The sequence below is a fragment of the Lissotriton vulgaris genome, unplaced genomic scaffold (genome assembly GCF_964263255.1).
Source record: "Lissotriton vulgaris unplaced genomic scaffold, aLisVul1.2 SCAFFOLD_1670, whole genome shotgun sequence".
NCBI lineage: Eukaryota > Metazoa > Chordata > Amphibia > Caudata > Salamandridae > Lissotriton > Lissotriton vulgaris.
The window spans coordinates 463,912-486,624 of record NW_028255645.1 but is presented as its reverse complement, the minus strand read 5'-3'; the positions used below and the strand labels follow the sequence as shown (position 1 = coordinate 486,624).

Genomic DNA, 22,713 nt, shown 5'->3' with positions numbered 1-22,713 from the left:
GTCGTTAGGAAGGCCACAAGCCAGCGGGCTAGTAGCCAAACAACGCGGTGAGCAGCAAAAAGCAGAAGGGCCCCACGCAGATCGTGGAGGTGCTGGGAGGCTGGACTTCGGTGCTGGAGCTGCTCAGGGTCGGGGCTTCTCGGACCTCAAAGCACTCACCAGAGGATCCCTCGGCGGTCGTGCTGGATAGAAGTTGTGCAGTTCTGATGATGGCCGGTCCCTCGAGGTCTCGTCGCACCTACGGTTCTCAGCTTAGCTGTAGAGGTAGGTAGAGGTCAGAGGTGCCAGGGAAGCCGGGTCTCGTTGTGCTGGTCGGTCGGATTCCTGAGGAAGGACGTGCAGCAAACCGCAGAGTTCTTAGATGGTGCCTGCGGATGCAGGGTGACTACTCCTTAGCTACAAGGGAGAAATCTTGAGAAGAAGTCGAGAGTTCCTTTCGTAGAAAGTAGTTTCTTGATTCAAAGATGATCTAATTTGGAAGGGTCCCCGCTCCTGCCTTTATCCTAAAGAAAGGGGTGGGTACGCGACTAGGTCCTGCCCTAGGGGTGGGACCAGGAAGGGGGGTGGTTACACCCCTCTCCTATGCCGGACTTTCCCCAGGCCAGGAGCTGGTGTGCCCCTGGAACTGGTTCTAGCCGGCAGATGCGTAGTGAGCACCGGGGTGCCACTCGGCAGTCACCTTCCTGTAAAGCCCTGCCTACCCAGGATACACAAAACCCTGTCTGGGATGGTGCTAGCACCGCCCCTGACAGGAAACCCTTTGTCCAAGCCCTCCTCGCTGGAAGGACTCCCAGCAGCAGGAGGTCAGACTCGTGTCTGGTGGCAGCATCCATTTTGTGGAGCTGAGGCTTCGTTTAACTTTAACTGGGGTTCACAGTTACATACATGTCGTGTCCCTCTAGAAGGGTGGAATGCTAACCCCGTCGCCAGAATTGGCGAGGGGTTAGTATTCAAATTCGTATGACACCTTACTCGACATGTTTTGATAAAGCAATACCAGAGACAGCATTTAACCGCGAGGATTATAATGCTCTTAAGAGTATATGGTATGCGTTATCATGGAACAGCTATTAGGACTTGGTTCCGCAAGCTGCAAACGGGCTCAGCTCATGCCAGAGCACCACTTCACACGGTTCCAAGCACTCTGCCTTCAGGATTGTCAAGGCCTGCCATAGGAGTGACTGATAGGATTCTGTGTGTCCATTTTTAGGGTAAGATATAGGTATACTATATCTAAAGCAAAGGGTGATTACACCACCTTGCCCCAGCTGTCGTGCAGCCAGTTGTGTCAGATTTAGATGGCCATCCAGGGGTGGCATAATACATGCTTCAGCCCCTGGTAGGCCCTGGGTACACCTATTCCCTGAGTTACAGGGTCTGATAAGGTGGCCCAGTCCCAATTGGATAATGCACCTAAGGTACACATGTCAATTTAGTGAGAGAACAGCTAGGCTGTGGGTCTGATTGGCAGGCCCACAGCCAGGGAAAGTCGTAAACCAGTGAAACAAAAGCAAAAAATCTGGGTGATCATAGGATTGCAGACCCTACTCTCCTACAGATACCACCCTCGAGAAGATGAAAAAGGACACCGACACTGCGAAGTCTATGGGTGCCTTGCAGTCCCAGCAGTTTCGGGGTGGTTCCTTACGTCGCTCCAATAATAGAGGCACCTCGAGGGGTCAACTGTCACAGTCAACGCAATTCTACAAGAGCAACACCCAACCTTCCTATACCAACAAAGGTCGGGGTGGATACCGTGGCAACGTCAAAGGCAGAGGACGTGGAAATAACAGCTCCAGGTCCTCCACCGCCAACAAACAGTGACGCCTTGTCACTGCCCCCCGACCACACAACACCGGTCGGGGGGAGACTCCAGCAGTTCCTGCCCATGTGGAAGTCCATCACCACGGACAGGTGGGTCAGATCTCTTATCCAATACGGTTATTGTCTGGAGCTCACATCCACTCCACCCAACATACCCCCAAAGAACCGTCCTATGTCTGGCGAGCACTTGCACTTGTTGCAGCAAGAAGTCAACGTCATGCTGCAAAAAGGGGCAATAGAGCTCGTGCCCCCGCAGGAAAGAGGTACAGGAGTTTACTCCCTGTACTTTCTGATTCCAAAGAAGGACGGATCCCTCAGGCCCATCCTAGACCTCAGACCGCTCAACTTTTACATTCTGTCAGAACATTTCCATATGCTCACGCTGCAGCAGGTTCTCCCACTGCTTCAGCAACGGGACTTCCTAGCAACTCTGGACCTAAAGGATGCGTACTTCCACATTCCACTGCATCCTTCACACAGAAAGTACCTCAGGTTCACCATTCAAAACCAGCACTACCAGTTCAAGGTTTTGCCTTTTGGTGTCACCACGGCTCCCAGGGTTTTCACAAAGTGCCTGGCGACGGTGGCGGCACATCTAAGACGTCAAAACATCCACGTCTACCCCTATCTGGACGACTGGCTCATTCAGGCGAAGTCGGCCCAGCAGTGCGCCGACCACGTGTCCCACACCATTCACCTTCTGCACGATCTGGGGTTCTCACTGAATTACCCAAAATCCCATCTCCAGCCCGCCCACATACGGCAGTATCTGGGTGCGACCATAAACACTCTGGTGGCCACAGCGCAGCCGAATTCAGTGAGAGTCAACCGCATTCAATCGCTGATCCAAAGATTCAGACCTCAACACTCGCTTCCAGCAAGAGTGTTCATGCAGTTGATAGGCATGATGGCCTCCTGCATCTCCATAGTCCCACACGCGAGACTACATATGCGTCCGCTTCAGGAGTGCTTAGCACGTCAGTGGACTCAGGCTCACGGGCAGTTAAAAGACCTAGTGTTGGTGAGCGGTCGGGCATACAACTCTCTGCATTGGTGGAATCCACAAAACCTTTGCAAGGGCCGACCGTTTCAAGAGCCTGTGCCGCAGATTATCCTGACAACGGACGCTTCTCTCCAGGGATGGGGAGCGCATGTACTCCAATACACGGCGCAGGGACTATGGACGCTACAGCAAAGGAAGATGCACATCAATGTACTGGAACTGATGGCGATCTTCATGGCCTTAAAGGCATTCAAAGTACATCTGTGCAACAAGGTCGTGTTGATCCGGACGGACAACATGACGGCCATGTACTACATTCAGAAGCAGGGGGGCACACGCTCTCCGCAGCTGTCTCATCTGGCTCAGAGCATGTGGAAGTGGGCCATTCAGAGGAACATTTTCCTCATGGCAGAACATCTCCCAGGCAAGGACAATCAAATGGCGGACCTGCTCAGCAGGCACAGCCACCAAATGCACAAGTGGGAGATACATCCATCAGTACTCCAACCGTACTTCCAAAGGTGGGGTCATCCAGAGATCGACCTGTTCGCCACAAGGGAGAACGCAAAATGCCAAAGCTTCGCCGCCAGGTTCCCACACCCGCAATCGCAGGGCAATGCGATATGGATGAACTGGTCAGGCAGATTTGCGTACGCTTTTCCCCCAGCACCTCTGATACCGCTGGTGGCGCGCAAGCTCAGGCAGCACTCGATGACTCTCATCCTAGTTGCTCCAACGTGGGCTCGCCAACCATGGTACACCACGTTTCTGGAACTTTCCGTGGTACCGCATCAAAGGCTTCATCTCACACCCAGCCTTCTGACGCAGACCCATGGCGACATTCAGCACCCAGATCCGCAATAGCTCAACCTGGCGATCAGGCTCCTGAAGTCCTAGAGTTTGGCTACCTCAACCTTCCTCCCAATTGCATGGACATCATTCGGGAGGCTAGGAAGCCCACTACTAGAGCATGTTATGCGGCAAAATGGAAACGGTTTGTCATCTATTGCGCAAACCACAACATTGATCCACTAGATGCTTCTATTCAGAACGTCATCTGTTACCTGTTTCATCTATACAAGTGTAATCTAGCCTATACTTCCATTCGCATTCACCTGTCTGCGATGGCCGCATACCTCCAAAATAGACAGCACCTTTCACTTTTCAAGGTGCCTGCCATCAAAGCATTTCTGGAAGGCCTCAAAAGAGTCATTCCGCCACAGACTCCACCAGCTCCTGAATGGAACCTCAATGTGGTTCTTACAAGACTGATGGGTCCTCCCTTTGAGCCACTACATTCCTGCGAGATCCAGTTCTTAACGTGGAAAGTGGCTTTCCTGGTAGCAATTACATCGCTGCGGAGGGTTAGAGAACTGCAGGCCCTTCACAATGTGAAGATAAAAACAGTACAGTATCTGTTCAGAATCTGGGTAACACCAGTAATAGACCTGTTTGCAACAGTGCAGAACACAAAATACCAGTCCTTTGCCTCTAGGTTTCCTCCACACCACCTATAAAGGTGCACCTTGCTGCCATAGTAGCATACACAAGGGGGAAAAAACAGGTAAAAGGGTTTTTACAAGACAAATAATAAAAAGATTTTTGTAAGGAGCAAAAAGAATTTCTCCACCAAGAGCAGCTCCTTTACCCACACGGAGTTTAAAAGCAGTGCTTACGCAGCTTATGGAAAAGCAGTTTAGCTCATGCATACAGCTGACTTCAAGCTCATTACTCCAAAAACTGCATTTCTCTTTACTATAACATCTCTACAAAGATTAAGTGAACTGCAAGTGTTAGCAATACAAGAACCATACTTACAAATCCACAAGGATAAGGTGATTTTTAAAACTAACCCACATTTTGTGCCAAATGTGGTATCTCAGTATCACTTAAATCAAAGCATTCTCCTACCGGTTTTCTACAAAAACTAAGGGAGAAAGAAGCCCCCATACCCTGAATTTAAGGAAGGCATTATTGTATTATTTACAAAAGACAGAGAAAATCAGAAAAAAAACAATTGTAGATCGCGTACGCACATACCAACACAAGATCACCTGTCACAAAGGCAACTATTGCAAGATGGATGGTACAAACCATCCAATTATGTTATGCCAATGCCAAAAAGAACTAACAATTCAACCAACAGCTCACTCCACTTTGAACATCACCTGCTCTAATTTTTCTCTATTGGTGGTGAGGCCTAGACCGGTCACTTGGTCAGATCATTTCCCCATATTTTTTTCTTGGGACATTGATCCTTCTCCACGGCCGGCCAAATGTCATTGCCACCCCTTTAGTAGGAAATTGGACCCCGTGCAGCTTTGAAACTTTCTGGTTGCCTCTCGCCCCCCTTTTTGGGGACCTGCTGGATAATCTGGCTCAGTTTGCTAACTGGATCTCTAGCTCGGTCACCACTCTGGCGGCACCTTGTCAATCTAGGCTGAAGAGAGAGTCCCCCTCTAAGCCCTGGTTCACCTCTGAGCTGAGGACACTGAAACATTCGTGTAAATCTTTGGAGAGAGCTTGGCGCGCCAGGGGCTATAGCTCCTTTGACAAACTTGCCCTGATCCAAACAGAAACTTTATTATACAGCTATAGGTGCAGCCAAAGAACAATACTAATCTGCTCGTATTGAACAGGCCAATATGAATTCAAAATAATTTTTTGCCATTGTGCAGAACTTTTCAACCAAGTTTGGCTAAGGTATGCGAAAAGGTGGTTACATCTCCGCTTACCAACTAGGTTGAGGTATCAGGTTTACTCCATCCGGCACAATCTGGCTTCCATGCTTGGTATAGCACGGAGTCAGCTTTCTTAGAGGTTTCAGAGGCTATCTGAAAGAAACAGGTTAGTATTAGATTCCTTACCTTAGAATATCCCCAGGCGTCAGACTGGATCCGGAAGTTTTTGCGTAGCAATACCCCTGCGCGTCGTTTGGCGTTGTCTCTGGCTCCGCGTCCGTCGTCGGCGTCGTCTGCGCCGGAATGACGTCGTCGGAGTACTTAGACGCCGCCCATGCGCGCATGGACGTCAGTTCTTCTTTTTTCCGCGCCAGCTAGCGCAGATCCGGAGAAGCTCTACCCCTTAGTCACTTTTTGACTAAAACTTTTTTGATCATTTTTGATTCAAGTCGTTCTCGATTCTTCAGGTGCCGGTAGGGATGCCCGGGTTCAAACCCTGCTCGAAGTGTAGTCGACTGATGTCTAATACCGACCCCCATCGCCGGTGTCTGCAATGCCTAGGCCTCGACCACGACGACCGTTCCTGTTCAGACTGTCGAGCCCTTACGTCGAAGGCTAGGCGGGTGCGGTCCCGCAAGCGGCTCGAGCTCTGGCAGTCGGCCCGCGCCATTAAAGGTCCCGGTCCCATGGGAGGTCGAGGCATCGGTCGCGGGGACGAAGCCCTCGCAGCTTCGGAAGTCGGCATCGGTCTTTTGGTTCCTCCTCAGGTAAGAGGCATGAGAGGTCAGAGCGGGTCATCGCTCCTCCGACCACCCCAACGCTCGGCCGACGCGGCTGGGGTTTTGGGTGGCACCACCAACGCGGCTCCGCCTAAGTCGCTAGCGCTGCATCCTGCCCCACACCTTCGGGTCCCTGAGCAAGATGCGACGCGGGAGGAGATCGAGCAGTACCTCATGGCCATGAGGTCTCTCTCTTCTCCATCGGGCCTAACGGCGCCTTCGGGCCCAGTGTGTCCGGCTCCGGGGCCTAGCGGGTCGGGCTCTTCGGCACCGACGCCGCCGGCGGCTTCGGCGCCGCAGGCCCCGACGGGATCTGGATCCGGGTCGACGCCGGTCGACCTTACGACCTCGCCGGCGCCGTCCCCAAGGGTGTCACCACCGGCGCCGACTTCGGTCGACGCCGGCCCCAGTCCTTCTATCGATCCCGTTCAGCCGTCGGCACGGCCCCGATGGGCGCCGTATGAGACTGCTTTGGGTACATTCTACTTTAACGAACGGGCCCCGATTGTTGATCCTGGCTACCAGGCATTGGGCGACGAAGAGGACTGGGAGGGGTCTGAGGACCCTCTGACACGGGAGTGTCAGGACCAAGCGGACTGGACAGAGGAGCTTGGGGAGGCCAGCGGCCTGGATCTCTCCCCAGACACTGGTTTTGTCTCCCCTCCTACCATGGCTGTAGGAAGGTGGATATCTGACTATGGTTGCCCCCAACTTTTTGCCTGGTGTTTTGCTGGTTTTTCAACTTAGTTGACCGGGGGCCCTGCTATTCAGGACCCCAGGCCCACTGCTCTCTCTGTAAAATGGATTCCATGTACTTTAGGTGCATATCTAATTGGATACTGAGTCACCTTATCAGTCCCTGTACAGTGTACCTTAGGTACCCAGGGCATAGGTGCACTCAGGGCCTACCAGGGACTGCAGCATGTATTATGCCACCCCTGGCTGGCCATCCAAATCTGACACAACTGGCTGATCAATCAGCTGGGGCAAGGTGGGGTAATCACCCTTTGCTTTAGATATAGTATCCCTAGATCTAACCCTAAAATAGACACATATTCTCCTATCAGTCACTCCTATGGCAGGCCTTATCAATCCTGAAGGCAGAGTGCTTGGAATTATGTGAGATGGTGCTCTAGCTTGAGCTGAGCCTGTCTGCAGCTTTCGGAACCAAGTCCTTTAGCTGTTTCCATGATAACGCTATACCATATACTCCTAGAACTAGTGAGCATCATATATCAGGCCAACTTCTCACAGTGGCTACGGAGGAGGGGGCAGCCTATAGCCTAGTACTGATGCGGGCGGCTAAGGCCTTAAACCTTACGCTCCCCTCAGCGGCCGTGAGGACTAATCTCCTCACCGAGGTCCTCAAACCGCAGTCAAGCTCGGTCGAGCCTCTACTGCAGTTCAATGAGGCCTTATCTGACGTTCTGTTGGGCACCTGGTCCATGCCCACCTCAGGACAGCCTGCGGACAGGAACGTGGCCAGATGCTACAGCCCGGCTCCGGGTGACCCAAGCTTCCTGTCGACCCATCCAACCCCCGAGAGCCTGGTTATCCAGGCCTCTAACTCCCAGACCGCGTTCCCGTCTGCCCCTCCCGACAGGGAATCCAAGAGGTTTGAACAATTTGGCAAGAAAGTGTTCTCGTCCCTTAGTCTGGGACTGCGGTCAGTCAACACCGCATGCCTCTTGGGCCACTACACCCACACCCTGTGGGACACGGTTGCGGACGTGCTGCCACAATGCCCTGAGGAGGTCAGAGCTAAACTCGCCCAAGCCCTGGTGGAGGGTCGAGATGCGGCACGGTACTCTATCCGGTGCGGACTGGATACCACCGATACGCTAGGCAGAGCGATGGCCACGACAGTGGCGGTCCGACGCCACGCCTGGTTACGGTGTGCCAATTTTTCGGTGGATGTCCAGGAACACTTCTGGACATGCCGTTTGATGGCAGTCGCCCGTTTGGCGACCAGGCAGACCACGCGCTTGAGCGCTGTAAGGACTCCAGGGCTACGGCCAAGTCCTTGGGCCTCTCGGCCCCGCTCCAGCAAATGGGTGCCTTTCGCTCTTTTCGTGGCCAAGGAAGGGGCGTCCCCACGCGGGACCGCCAGCCACACGCCCCAACAGAATATTCAGCGCGGTGGCGGCCAAGGAAACCGCCCGGGAGGCGGTCAGGGTCAAAGCCGAGGCCAGTCCACACCTTTCCCCGCAGCATCCGCCTCAAAACCCTCCTAGTCCGTGCTTTCAGGCCCATGTGACGCAAGTGGGTGGCAGGGTTCGCCATCACCACTCCCACTGGCGCACAGTCACGTCGGACAGGTGGGTGCTGCTGATCGTCCGAAGGGGCTACTCCCTCCCCTTCGAGGCGACTCCTCCAGCCATGCCACCGCAGAACCACCGTGTATCGGGGGATCATTTGCGACTTCTGCAGGAGGAAGTTACGGCCCTCTTGGCCAAGGGGGACCATCGAGCATGTTCCTGGGCCAGAAGTAGGGTGTGGTTGCTACTCCCACTACTTTCTGGTGCCCAAGAAGGGCAAAGGGGGCCTATGCCTTATCTTGGACCTAAGGAACGTCAACGGCTTCCTCCGGAAGGAGAAGTTAAAAATGCTGACAATGGCTCAAGTCCTAGCTGCCCTGGACGCAGGAGACTGGATGGTAGCGTTGGACTTGCAGGACGCTTATTTCCACATTACCGTCCTGCAGGCCCACCAATGCTACCTGCGGTTCACGGTTGGCCAGGAGCACTTTCAGTATACCGTGCTCCCCTTTGGCCTTACCAGCGCCCCACGGGTGTTCACAAAGGTGATGGCGGTGGTCGCAGCTCATCTGCGCAGGCTAGGGGTTTCAGTCCTCCCCTACCTCGACGACTGGTTGTTGAAGGCGGGCTCGTCCCAGACAATCGTCAGCCACCTCCAGACTACGGCGGATCTCCTGCATCAGCTGGGGTTCTCCATCAATGTGCCGAAGTCACACCTGTGCACCTCTCAGAAGCTCCTCTTCATCGGAACGGTTCTAGACTCGGCGCAGTTTCGGGTTTATCCGCCCGAACAGCGGGTCCGGGATATTCAGGCTCTCATTCCACTCTTTCAGCCTTTATCCCGGATCTCGGTCAGGTTGACGCTGCAGCTTCTGGGGCCGACGGCCTCCTGCATCCTACTAGTGCATCACGCCAGGTGGCGGATGCGGACTCTGCAGTGGGACCTGAAGTTTCAGTGGGCCCAGCAGCAGGGCAACCTGTCCGACCACGTCCTGATCTCGGAGGGCACTGCGAGACCGCTGCAGTGGTGGCTCACGGACCGCGATTGGGTCAGCGACAGATCCCTCTCCCTTCCCCAACAGGAGCACGTAGTTGTGACGGACGCGTCCCTCCAGGGCTGGGGAGGCCACATGGGAGAGGCGGAGATCAGAGGCCTCTGGTCTCCGGCGGAGTCCCGGCTACATATCAACCTTTTGGAGCTGCGTGCGATTCGTCTAGCACTGAAGGCATTCCTCCCCTCTGTCCGAGGGAGTGTAGTGCAGGTGTTCACGGACAACACCACCGCCATGTGGTACTGCAACAAACAGGGCTTGGTGGGGTCGTGGACCCTCTGCCAGGAGGCTCTGCGGCCTCTGGCAGTGGCTGGAACATCAGGGCGTGACCCTGGTGGTTCAACACCTGGCAGGTTCTCTGAACGCCAGGGCGGACGAACTCAGCCGCCGGTGCATGATGGATAACGAATGGCGTCTGAACTCGGACGTGGCGCAAGGTCTCTTTCTGCAGTGGGGAGAGCCTTGGTTAGATCTATTCGCCACCGAAGAGAACGCGCAATGTCATCAGTTCTGCGCGTTGGAATTTCCAAGGCGGCACTCGCTCAGAGACGCTTTTCGTTGCGGGTGGAGTTGCGGTCTGTTGTACGCCTTTACGCCTATACCACTTCTGCCCAGAGTGCTGAAAAAGATCAAACGCGACCGGGCCCAAGTCATCCTTGTGGCTCCGGACTGGGCACGAAGGTACTGGTATCCCGAGCTACTTAGTATGTCAGTCGATCCCCCGGTTCGTCTGCCTCTTCAGGAGGACCTTCTGTCGCAGCAGCAGGGGACGGTCCTCCACCCAAACCTGTCCAGTCTCCACCTCCATGCTTGGAGATTGAGCGGCGACAGTTGAGGCCATTTGACTTGCCTCCTGAAGTCTGTAACATCATTCTGGCAGCCAGGCGTCCCTCCACAAAGTCGGTATACGCCTGCAGGTGGAACAGATTTGTGGCATGGTGCACAGCAAAGGCTGTGGATCCTCTCTGCCCCTCTTTCTGAGGTTCTTCTCTTCCTTCCTTCTCTTGCCCAGCAGGGCTCTGCTCTGGCCACTATCAAGGGCTATCTTTCTGCCCTTTCATCCTTCTTAAGGCTGCCTGATCAACCATCTTTGTTCAAGTCCCCTATTGTAAATCGATTCCTAAAAGGCATCACACACACATTTCCTCCTATTCCGTTTGTGATGCCTCAGTGGGACTTGAACCTTGTACTTACATTTCTGATGTGCGCTCTGCGCTCTGTAGGAGAGTAGGGTCTGCAATCCTATGATCACCCCAGATTTTTGCTTTTTGCTTCACTGGTTTACGACTTTCCCTGGCTGTGGGCCTGCTAATCAGACCCACAGCCTAGCTGTTCTCTCTAAATTGACACGTGTACCTTAGGTACATTTACCAATTGGTACTGGGCCACCTTATCACTCCCTGTACCCAGGGCATAGGTGTACCCAGGGCCTACCAGGGGCTGCAGCATGTATTATGCCACCCCTGGCTGGCCATCTAAATCTGACACAACTGGCTGCACGACAGCTGGGGCAAAGTGGTGTAAACACCCTTTGCTTTAGATATAGTATTCCTATATCTAACCCTAAAATAGACACATGTATTCCTATCAGTCACTCCTATGGCAGGCCTTAACAATCCTGAAGGCAGACCGGACAAAGGAAAGGGGGTGTAACCACCCCCCTTCCTGGTCCCACCCAGAGGAGGGATCTAGTCGTAGTGCAGCCCCCCTTTAGCCGGATAAAGGTAGGAGCTGGTCCGATTCCAAATCAGATTAATCTGGACGACTTCCACAAAGAAACTCTTGACCTTCGACCTCCTGATTCCAGAAGACTGAAGAATCTCCCCTATGGTCAGGGAGTGACCATCCAGCTTCGCAGGCACCATCCAGCTCCTGTGCGGTTTGCTGCAGAGTCCTTCCATCCCGGAATCGGACGACCCAACTAACAAGACCCGGACCTCCAGATCTCTTGCACCTCTACCCACATCCACAGCACAGCTGGGACCCGTGGGTGCGACGAGCAACGTCGAGACGGCCATCTTGAGAAACCTGCACAGCGCTTCCAGCACGACCGCCGAGGGATCCTAGAGTGAGTGCTTTGGGTCTGAGAAACCCCTCATCGACGCAGCTCCTGCACCAAAGACCAGCCCCCCAGCATCCACAAAATCTGCGTGGGGCCCTTTTGCCTGGTTGCTGCTTGTCCTGTTGTCTGGTCACTCTCCGGCTGGCTAGTGACCCCTGAGACGACGATCCGAAGAAACCAACACTGCTGGTCTGGTCCCCCAAACTGGCCCTTGTTTCCCTGTGAACGAGAAGCACCCCGGACCCTCCTGGTCCGCACCAGACGCCATCTTTTTTCCACCGCGTGGCTTGCATTAGCCAAGGCCTGTTGTCCCGATCGACGATCCAACACCGCCAACAGCAGCAGACTACGTGGGACAGCTCGTGCCTCCAGCTTGGTCGTGAAGAACCGCTCCTCGTCCGCGCAGCTACAGAGAGAAGCGACCCTTCCTTCACCTGACTGCGGCGACAGCATCTGGTTCCCTCCTGGTTCCAGCACCGTCACTGGCTAGTGACCGAGACTCTGTTCTCCAGTATTCAATCTTTCATAGATTCACATGCTTGTATCTTCCCCGTCGTCATGGTGGGAGTCTCCCGGTAAATAATAATCATAGCAGTAGAAGAAAAAACTGCCTGAAACCATAGAGTAGAGAAACCAGAGGGTAACCTCTCCTCCTCATTATGTGGCCCAAACTACAGCCAATCAGCAACCAGCCCCAGCCTACACCATTCCCAGCAGAGCCACCATACCTCAGATTTCTAACCGCCTTCGTGTGAGAAGGAGTCTCCCTGAGCTCTGCTCAGTTTTTTCTCTCTCTTCACTGAACTTTTGACCTTTGTCAGCTGGATTCAGGTACTGTTTTTTCTTGTTGGAATTACTTCAGTCACGATGTCTGAAAGCTCTAAGAAGAGTCTTTTCAGAGCTTGCAGATCCTGTGGCAAGGCCAGGCTTTTTTCTGAGGATCCTCACAAGGAATGCTTGTACTGCCTGTACCCCAAGCATATCCCTAAGGACTGCAAGTACTGCCAGAACTTCCCTCCCAAAACTCTGAGGGATAGGGAAGGGCGCCTCCTTATATGGCTTCAGAAAAGGAAGGTTCATGACTCCGAATCTGAAGGAGAAGCCATGGGACACTCCTCTAAGAAGTTAAGAGGGTCCTCTGAGGAAAAGGGAGATGTGAGGCATAAAGCAGGAAAATCTAAAGAAGGTGAACCTTCTACTTCACTCCCTCCAACTCCTCTCAAGCCTTCCTCAGAAAAGAGGGCTCCGTCGTCGCTTCCGTCAACGAGATCTGTTAAAAATCCAGTCAGATCGACGACGAGATCGTCGACGACGGCGGCGAAGACCGTTCCGTCGACGATGGCGACGACGACCGTTCCGTCGACGACCAGGACCAGTCCGTCGACGACGACAGTCTCGATGTCGACAGCTTCGTCGACGACGATGACAACGACGACTCCGTCGACGGTGAGAGTTAAGTCTTCGTCGACGAGCATCCCGTCGACGACCCCGTCGACGAGCATCCCGTCGACGACCCCGTCGACGAGCATCCCGTCGACGAGCATCCCGTCGACGGCCCCGTCGACGACCCCGTCGACGGCCCCGTCGACGACCCCGTCGACGGTGGATAAATCATTGAAGATGTCTTCTCCAACAAAAATAACGTCAACTTACATTTCTGTTAAAAGGATTGCTCCGTCGACGGGGGGGTTGACGAGCAGAAAAGGAGAGTTTTCAACGCCAAAGATATCACCTCTGCTACCTTCCACCATTCTAGATGGCCAGGAATCGGAGGAGGAAGGATCTTTTGGAGCGGCGTACAGTCCTTCTCAGCTCCATATTAAGCATCAGGACACTGATGAGGAAGATCAACAGGAGGACTATGCCTTCACAGACCGGCCGGTCAGGGGCCAAATGAGATATGAGTCTTTCCACCAGGCCTATCACTATGATGATGATGAGGAGGAAGTGGATACGCCTGCACGAGATGAGTCAATGTCGGTACCAATCTCTTTAATATCCGACTTAAGGAGTATGATAGACAACTATTATCGTCGTTTTCCAGAAGATAATGCTCCGGCGGCCTCTGAGAAAAGTTCTCAACCTGTTAAAGAGGCGCCTATAACTCAACCACCTCCCCCTCCTCGGAAGGAGGTTCAAAATGTAATTACAATTCGTGATGACCTGAATGAGTCGGATCATGAGGAGGAAGAAGGAGAAATTGCTCAGGACGAGGAAGTGGGAGACGAATGGAACCAATATATTGCTCCAACGTCTCCGGCGTCACCCTTGCCTCAATCAAGTTCTCCTCCAGCGGATATAGCCAGCTTTCATGACCTGATGGAGAAAGCGGCCACAAGGTTCAAACTTTCTATGCCAGTAAAGGAAAACGAGTGCTTCCTTTATGACTTTAAGGAGTCCTCCAGGAAGTCGGTAAGAGCTATTCCTATCATTGAGCATATCTGGGAGGAAGGACTCAAATTGATGAAGAATCCAGCTTCAGTCCCAGCGTCCATACCCAGGCTGGACAAGAAGTATCGCGCTGTAGAGAAGGCTCCAGCATGCCTTATCGGACATCCTCGTCCAGACTCGGTGGTGACTCAAGCAGCCCAGAAGCGCTCCAAGAACCCGATGGCCACATGTGTGGCGCCCCCAGATAAGGAGGGCAAGAAGATGGATGGCATAGGAAAACGCTTTGCGGTGATGGCAGCGGCTTCCATCAAAGCTACCAACGCAATGGCTCTGCTGAGTCGGTTCAATAGACAGATGTGGTCGGACATCACGCCTTTCCTGTCACACCTTCCGGAGGACAAGAAAGAGGAGGCAACTACCATTCTTCAAGATGGAGCCAGAGCAGCGTCGGAGTCCATAGATGTGGCAATGGACATATCATCTTTAGCTTTTCGCCAAATGGCTGGGGCGATAACCCTACGGAGGCAGGGATGGCTCAAGGCTACGTCTTTTCGGCCGGAAGTCCAGTCTAAGATATTGGATATGCCATTCGATGGAGAAAGTCTCTTTGGAAAACAGATTGATGAGGCGTTGCAGATGATAAAGGCAGATACCGACACTGCTAGATCCTTGGGATCATTGCAACAGGGCCGTTATCAGTCCTTTCGAGGTCGAGGTTCCAGAGGGCACTTTCAGCAACAACGGTCCTCTTATCAATCTAATCGGTACCAACCGTATAACCAGCAGGGCTACCGTCAGTACCCCTCCAACCAACAATATCGGTCCTCAAACACTTCCTTCCAGCAGCAGGGAAGGAGAAAGTCCGCAGCCAGGGGAAAGCAGGACTCTGGGCGCAGACAGTGATGTTCCGCAGGCGCCTCTATTGCCGCTTCAGATCAACCAGTTCCACTACCTCTCTCAGTTTCTCCCGTATTGGCAGTCCATAACATCGGACAGATGGGTATTGGACATTATTACACAGGGTCACACCCTGGAATTCTCGCAAAAACCTCCAAATCGTCCACCCCTTTGCAGAGTTCATCAACACCTAACGGCTCTCAAAGCAGAGGTCTTATAGCTCATTCTGAAAGGAGCAATAGAGGAGGTACCACCAAACCAGCGGGGAACAGGTTTTTATTCGCACTTTTTCCTTATAAGGAAAAAGCAGTCATCGAAATGGAGACAGGTGCTGGACCTCAGAGATCTGAACACATACATAAAAAAGATTTCTTTCCGTATGCTATCCTTGCAGGAGATTCTGCTACTGCTTCGCAAAGGAGACTACATGGTCTCTCTAGACCTGCTGGAAGCATACTTCCACATTCCGATTCACGAAAAGCACAAAAAATATCTTCGATTCATGGTGGAGGGGCGCCATTACCAGTTCAGAGTTTTACCTTTCGGACTGAAATCCGCCCCCAGAGTTTTCACGAAATGCATGGCCCCTATAGCGGCGCACTTGAGAAAACAAGGTCTACAGGTGTTCCCATACTTGGACGACTGGTTGATAAAAGGACCATCGTTCCAAGCAACGCGAAGATCTCTACAAATGAGCATGGATCTCTTCCAAGGTCTAGGTCTTCGGATAAACAAGGAAAAGTCATCCTTTGTCCCGACTTGCGTTCTACAGTTCTTGGGAGCAATCTTGAAAACACAAGAATTGAAAGCTTACCCTTCAGAGGAAAGGATAATAAAAATCTTAAATCTGACTGCATCCCTAGCAGCAAAAAAGTTCACTTCCATCAGGATATTCAAATCATTACTGGGAATGATGTCCTCTTGCATTCCGCTGATCCCCAACTGTCGGTTGCAAATGAGACCGTTACAGGAAGCACTGGACAAGCAGTGGGTCCAAGCCCAGGGTTCCTTCGACGACAAGCTGGTCATAACAAAACAGATCAAGCGGGCAATGTCATGGTGGGGTATCAGGAGCAATCTAACAAAGGGCCTCACTTTCGAACCACAATCACCAAGCTACGTCATGACGTCAGACGCTTCATTGCGAGGTTGGGGGGCTCATCTGCAAGACCTAGAAATTCAGGGCCTTTGGTCTCCTCAAGAGGCGAAACGTCACATCAACCTATTGGAATTGGAAGCAGTCTTTCTGGGCCTCCAGGCTTTCCTTCCCAGGATCCAGGGCTCAGCGGTTTTGGTGCGGACAGACAGCACAACAACAATGTTTTACCTGCGCAAACAGGGTGGAACGAGATCAAAACCCTTGTCGATTCTGGCACAAAGAATCTGGAAATGGCTACTGTGTCAGAAAATATCGCTGCAAGTAGAACATGTTCCGGGAGTGGACAACACAAAAGCGGATCGGTTAAGCAGGTCATCCGACATTTGCCACGAGTGGGAAATCAACCAGAACCAGCTGAATCGGATTTTCAAGTTGTGGGGCAAACCAGGCCTGGACCTGTTTGCGACTCAGAGCAACAAAAAATGCAGTCATTATGCCAGCAGATTCCCTCAACAAGATTCGAGGGGGAACGCTCTTCACCTCAAATGGACAGGGATGTTCGCATATGCCTTTCCTCCTTTTCCCTTAATTCCCAGACTACTAAGGAAAATGAGAGCAGAACCTTGCCAGATAATACTGATAGCCCCGGCATGGCCGAGGCAGTTCTGGTATACGGAGCTTCTGCAGTTGTCGGTAGAACCGAGAATACAGCTCCCGATAACCAGAGATCTGATTTCCATGAACAGAGGCCAAGTACTTCATCCGCAACTGACCTCACTAAGATTGTCTGCTTGGAACCTTTTGAGCACGAATTCCGGTCCCTAGATATCACCCCAGAATGTCGTGAAATACTGCAAAGTTCTGTGGCTCTGTCTACCAACAGGACATATGTAGCAAAATGGAAGCGATTCTGTAGTTGGTGCATGACTAAGGCACTGCATCCCTTAACGTCCTCGGCTGAGCAAATCCTTCCGTATTTACTACATTTAGCCAGATCAGGACTGGCTCACTCATCTATAAAAGTCCATCTAGCTGCAATTTCAAGGTATAGAAGATCACCAGGATGCCCTTCCTTGTGGTCTAATAGGCTAATCAAGGAATTCTTGAAAGGGCTGTCCAGGAAGTTTCCTCCTGTCAAGCATCCTCCACCTTCTTGGCAGCTTAACACGGTATTGTCGCAATTGATGAAAGCTCCCTTCGAACCCATACACAAAACAGAATTACAATTTTTGTCATGGAAGGTGGCTTTGCTGTTGGCGCTCACGTCTGCCAGAAGAGTGAGCGAGATACAAGCTTTTTCTATATTGGATCCCTTCATTCAATTCAAGCCGGATAAGGTGATGCTAAGAACCAACCCTAAATTTGTGCCTAAAATACCCTCTTATTTTCATCTAAATGAACCTGTCATTCTGCCGACATATTTTAAGAACCCATCCACGGCGGCTGAAAAAGCTTTGCATACTTTGGACATCGGCAGATGCTTAAAATTTTACATTGAAAAGACTAAAAGCTTTCGCAAATCAAACCAACTGTTCGTTGCTTACTCAGGAGTCAGAAAAGGGCTGGCCCTTTCACGTTCCTCCATATCCAGATGGATTGCTTCCGCTATTTGCTTCTGTCATGAGAAAGCAGGAAGACCTCTCGACAGGAAAGTCCGTGCCCATGATACACGGAAAATGGCGACGTCTTCTGCATTGCTGGCAGGAGTACCCCTTCCAGACATATGTAGAGCAGCAACCTGGTCGACTGCTCATACATTCACCAAGCATTACTGTCTGGACACGGAATGGAAAGCAGATGCAGCAGTGGGGCAGGCAGTCCTGCGACATCTCTTTAAATAAGGTACATGTTTATGACTTGTATTCCGCAACTTTCTGTTTACTGTATAATATGCTTTTCTCTTTACGCAAATAATTATGATGTCAATGTTTAATTGATCATGCCTTGGTATTATGGAAAGTTCTTTTGTAATAGAAACAATTTATGGCACACAACCCCGAGATAGGAAAGGGGTCTAGCCTAGAAACGCTCTAACTACAGGAACTGCTATCTAATCTGATACAAGCATGTGAATCTATGAAAGATTGAATACTGGAGAAAGAACTAGTTACTTACCTGTACACTATGGTTCTCCAGTATTATCTTTCATAGATTCACATGCGCCCGCCCCCCTCCCCGTTTCCTTTAGGTAGACCGCCTTTTATCTCTGGTTTTCCTGTATAGCTCACTCTTGGGCGGTAGGAAATCTGAGGTATGGTGGCTCTGCTGGGAATGGTGTAGGCTGGGGCTGGTTGCTGATTGGCTGTAGTTTGGGCCACATAATGAGGAGGAGAGGTTACCCTCTGGTTTCTCTACTCTATGGTTTCAGGCAGTTTTTTCTTCTACTGCTATGATTATTATTTACCGGGAGACTCCCACCATGACGACGGGGAAGATACAAGCATGTGAATCTATGAAAGATAATACTGGAGAACCATAGTGTACAGGTAAGTAACTAGTTCTTTCCCTTCCCTTTCAGGACTCCTTCTTCTAAGTTCCACCCTTGGAACCACCGGACTCCTCCATCTGGCTGCCTGCCAGCAACTCCTTGTTTCAGGCATCACCGGGATCAACGCAGCAAACCCGACTCAACTTCAGCCCTATGCGCCCGCAGCCTGTGGGTTGGGTAACTAAAGCTTCTCGGTGCTGAGTGTTCAGGTCCACTGTTGTTTTCCCTCCATCCAGCTGGATTCGTCCGGAATCCGTAACTTTCCAAACTGTAAGATCCATATACGTTGGTACGCATCCCTCGTGAGAGTTCCCACTCTGCACGTGGGTCCCGTGGGCCTCCTGCTCCTTACTTACCTAGTTTGTAGCGTAGTCCCAGCGATCCTCCAGTCTCTGGATCTCCTTACAGTATTTTCTATCCTCGCATTCCAGTGTTTTGAGTACATGGTTTGTCATGCCCCTAAGGCACACTTGTAAATATTGTGCGAACTCGTATTTCCTTCTGAGTATTGTCATGTGCTTAGCCCTCTGACCTCATAAAGAGTTCAGAGGTGTATGTTAGTTAATAAATATGTTTATTTTCATAACGACCTGTGTGGTGTCCTTTTCATTTGGTATTCAAAGGTTATATGTGGTAAAACAGCTGGCTTCACATGCCATAAAGAGTTTAGCCTAAAGACTGCTTATGTCCACGCTTCTAGGATAGCTGGTCTATAAGGTTGACTTACAACCAATCACCATAAGGGTTGTTTGGACTGATACAAGGTGATCACTAGAACTAGTGAACATCATATATCAGGCCAACTTCTCACAGCGTGCTTGTGTAAGCATTTCTTTTAAAGTGATAGCATTGTTTCAAATAGCTGCCGTCCATATCAGACTGTGTCAAACCCGTAATGGAGGTACAGTAGGAACTAGACTACCAAATAAACATTTAAGGTGAGTCCTTTTCCATTTGCTTCCCTCATGTTATTCTGTGCGCTATGCCTGATTGACGTCCATGTGTCCTTTTCGTTGATTAAGGCCTGTTGTCTTTATTGTAGGTAATGTTGTTCATCTCGTCTCTGCTGGTGGCCAGCATCACATAATCAGCCAGCCTGCCCACATGGCCTTGCTCCAGGCCATGACCCAACAACAGCAAACGCAACTACTGCAACAGAGCGGGCAGGCGAGTGTACAGACTATGTCACTACAAGCTGTGCCTAATGCACAGCCTTCAGCAGTTCTTCCCAATTCTGTGCCTAGTATCGCCAGCACTGGAGCTTCAGGTGGGATTAGTGTCCCATATTCAGCTGCTCAAGGTGAGTGCTTCGGCACCCCATTTTATAAAAATTACACTTTCTCTTACATTGTAACAATGCTATGTAGTGATGTGTTGTCAGAGGCAGCCAACATTTTACTGTTTACACCCTTCTGTCATTTTCATTTCTACATGTGGAGTTTTATTGTTTTTTGCTATTCCTAACATGTATATGTTTAGGTTGAGCCCTAGCAGCACATGCTCTACTCTGCGAGGTATGCTGTATCTGACCATGCCCACCACTTACCATTTGTTCCTCCTTGTGCCTTTCTGCCTTCCTTTCTCCTTATTGGTCAAACACTTCTCTTTTGCCCACCTGTAGGTATGGTTTCTTCTTTGTGCTAACTGCCCCTCTTACATGTCCTCTAACACTATGATTGTATTTTTCCATTTATTGACGCACTTTGTTTAGCTGAATTGGTCCATGTAGGAGAGTAGGGTCTGCAATCCTATGATCACCCCAGATTTTTGCTTTTTGCTTCACTGGTTTACGACTTCTCTGGCTGTGGGCCTGCTAATCAGACCCACAGCCTTGCTGTTCTCTCACTAAATTGACACGTGTACCTTAGGTGCATTTACCAATTGATACTGGGCCACCTTATCAGACCCTGTAACTCAGGGCATAGGTGTACCCAGGGCCTACCAGGGGCTGCAGCATGTATTATGCCACCCCTGGCTGGCCATCTAAATCTGACACAACTGGCTGCACGACAGCTGGGGCAAAGTGGTGTAATCACCCTTTGCTGTATATATAGTATACCTATATCTAACCCTAAAATGGACACATGTATTCCTATCAGTCACTCCTATGGCAGGCCTTAACAATCCTGAGGGCAGAGTGCTTGGAATTATGTGAGATGGTGCTCTGGCATGAGCTGAGCCCATCTGCAGCTTGCGGAACCAAGTCCTAATAGCTGTTCTATGATAACGCGTACCATATACTCTTAAGTGCATTATAATCCTCGCGGTTATTTGCTATCTTTGGTATCGCTTTATCAAAACATGTCTAGTAAGGTGTCATACGAATTGGAATACTAACCCCTCGCCAATTCTGGCGACGGGTTAGCATTCCACCCTTCTAGAGGGACACAACATGTATGTGTGAGAAGTTGGCCTGATATGTAATGTTCACTATTCTAGTGAACACTTTGTATCAGTCCAAATAACCCTTATGGTGATTGGTTGTAAGTCAACCTTATAGACCAGCTATCCTAGTAGCGTGGATACGAGCAGTCTTCGGGCTAAACTCTAGAGGGCGTGTTAAGCCAGCTGTTATACCATCACATATACCCCTTGAACACCAAGTGAAAGGACACCACACAAGTGTTATTAAAATCACAACAGCCCTGTACTCTTTATGAGGACAGGGTACTAAGCACAAAACAAAACTCTTACGAAAATACTTAAGTTAGCACAGTATATACAAATGCCCGAGGGGCACCGAAAACCATATACTCTGAAAGTGGAATGCGAAATTACTAGCAGGTAAGTACAGTACTAATAGGCTTTGGAATCGCTAGGACTTGACTATAGAATCGTTAGATTACTTCTAGGAGCCCCAGGGGACTCTGGTGCAGAGTGTGCACTCTCACGCGTGATGCGGGACAAAGTCTATGGTAGCTAGTAAAGACAAAGTTAGTGTTCTCGGGCGAACCCGACCTGGTAGGAGGAAAACGAAAGTGGATTCTGACCCTTGGATAGTGAGGCTATGCTGGGGCACCGAAATGCCGAAGTTACCTAGCCCAGGGGCTGCAGCTGCATATGTCTCAAAAGACGTCGGGAATCCTCGTAGACGGGAGCCTGGAAGAAAGATGCTGGCAGGCGACCAGTGAAGAGAGTTCGAAGTGATCCAAGCCTGGATCTTGAAGACAGATGACACCTGAAAGCAGAGGGGACTAAGTTCGTGACTACTAGCCAGTAGTCAGGTGGCACCAGGAGGGCACCGGATGGTAGTCACCTCGACTAGGTGAGTGGGTGATGCTGTGCTCTGCAGATCTCACGGACCAGGAGGCGTTGTCGGCGACCAGGATGGAGGAGCGAGCTGTCCCACGATGGATGATGCTGTCGGCGTCGCTGGACCCAGGATTGGGCAACAAAGCCTTGGCTAATTCAAGCCAGGCGGTGGACCTAAAATTGCGTCTTGAGTGGACCAGGAGGGTCCGGGGTGCTCCTCTCTTGGAAGGGAGCAAGGGCCAGTCTGGAGCAACCAGACCAGCAGCAGTGATGTCGTCGGGCGTCGTTAAGAAGGCCACAAGCCAGCGGGCTAGTAGCCAAACAACGCGGTGAGCAGCAAAAAGCAGAAGGGCCCCACGCAGATCGTGGAGATGCTGGGAGGCTGGACTTCGGTGCTGAAGCTGCTCAGGGTCGGGGCTTCTCGGACCCCAAAGCACTCACCAGAGGATCACTCGGCGGGCTTGCTGTAAAGAAGTCGCGCAGTCTTGGCGATCGTCGGTCCCTCGAGGTCTCGTCGCACTCACGGTTCTCAGCTTGGCTGTAGAGGTGAGTAGAGGTCAGAGGTATCCAGGGAAGCCGGGTCTCGTCGAGCTGTGTCGTCGGATTCCTGAGGAAGGACTTGCAGCAGACCGCAGTGTTCTTAAGATGGTGCCTGCGGATGCAGGGTGACTACTCCTTAGTCACAAGGGAGAATCTTGAGGAAGAAATCTTGAAGTCCTTTTGTAGAAAGTCGTGTCTTGATTCCAAAGATGATCTAATTTGAACAGGGGGCCCGCTCCTATCTTTATACTAAGAAAAGGGGCTGACCCGGTGACTAGGTACTGCCTATGGGTGGGACTAGGAGGGGGGTGGTTACACCCCTCTCCCATGCCGGACTTTCCCCAGGCCAGGGGCTGGTGTGCCCCTGGAACTGGTTTTGACCGGCCT

The 22,713-nt window shown here is 51.4% G+C and overlaps 1 protein-coding gene across 1 annotated transcript in view; it reads left to right on the top strand.

Annotated features, from left to right (window-relative positions):
• The window catches only part of LOC147659043 (uncharacterized), a gene marked incomplete at its 5' end in the record, with an annotated part of 502,472 nt that overhangs the window by 65,834 nt on the left and 413,925 nt on the right, over positions 1 to 22,713 (top strand). The window contains one exon of the mRNA XM_086952017.1: positions 19,577 to 19,834. Within this exon, the coding sequence (XP_086808143.1) occupies positions 19,577 to 19,834 (258 nt within the window). The remainder of the gene's footprint in view (positions 1 to 19,576; positions 19,835 to 22,713) is intronic.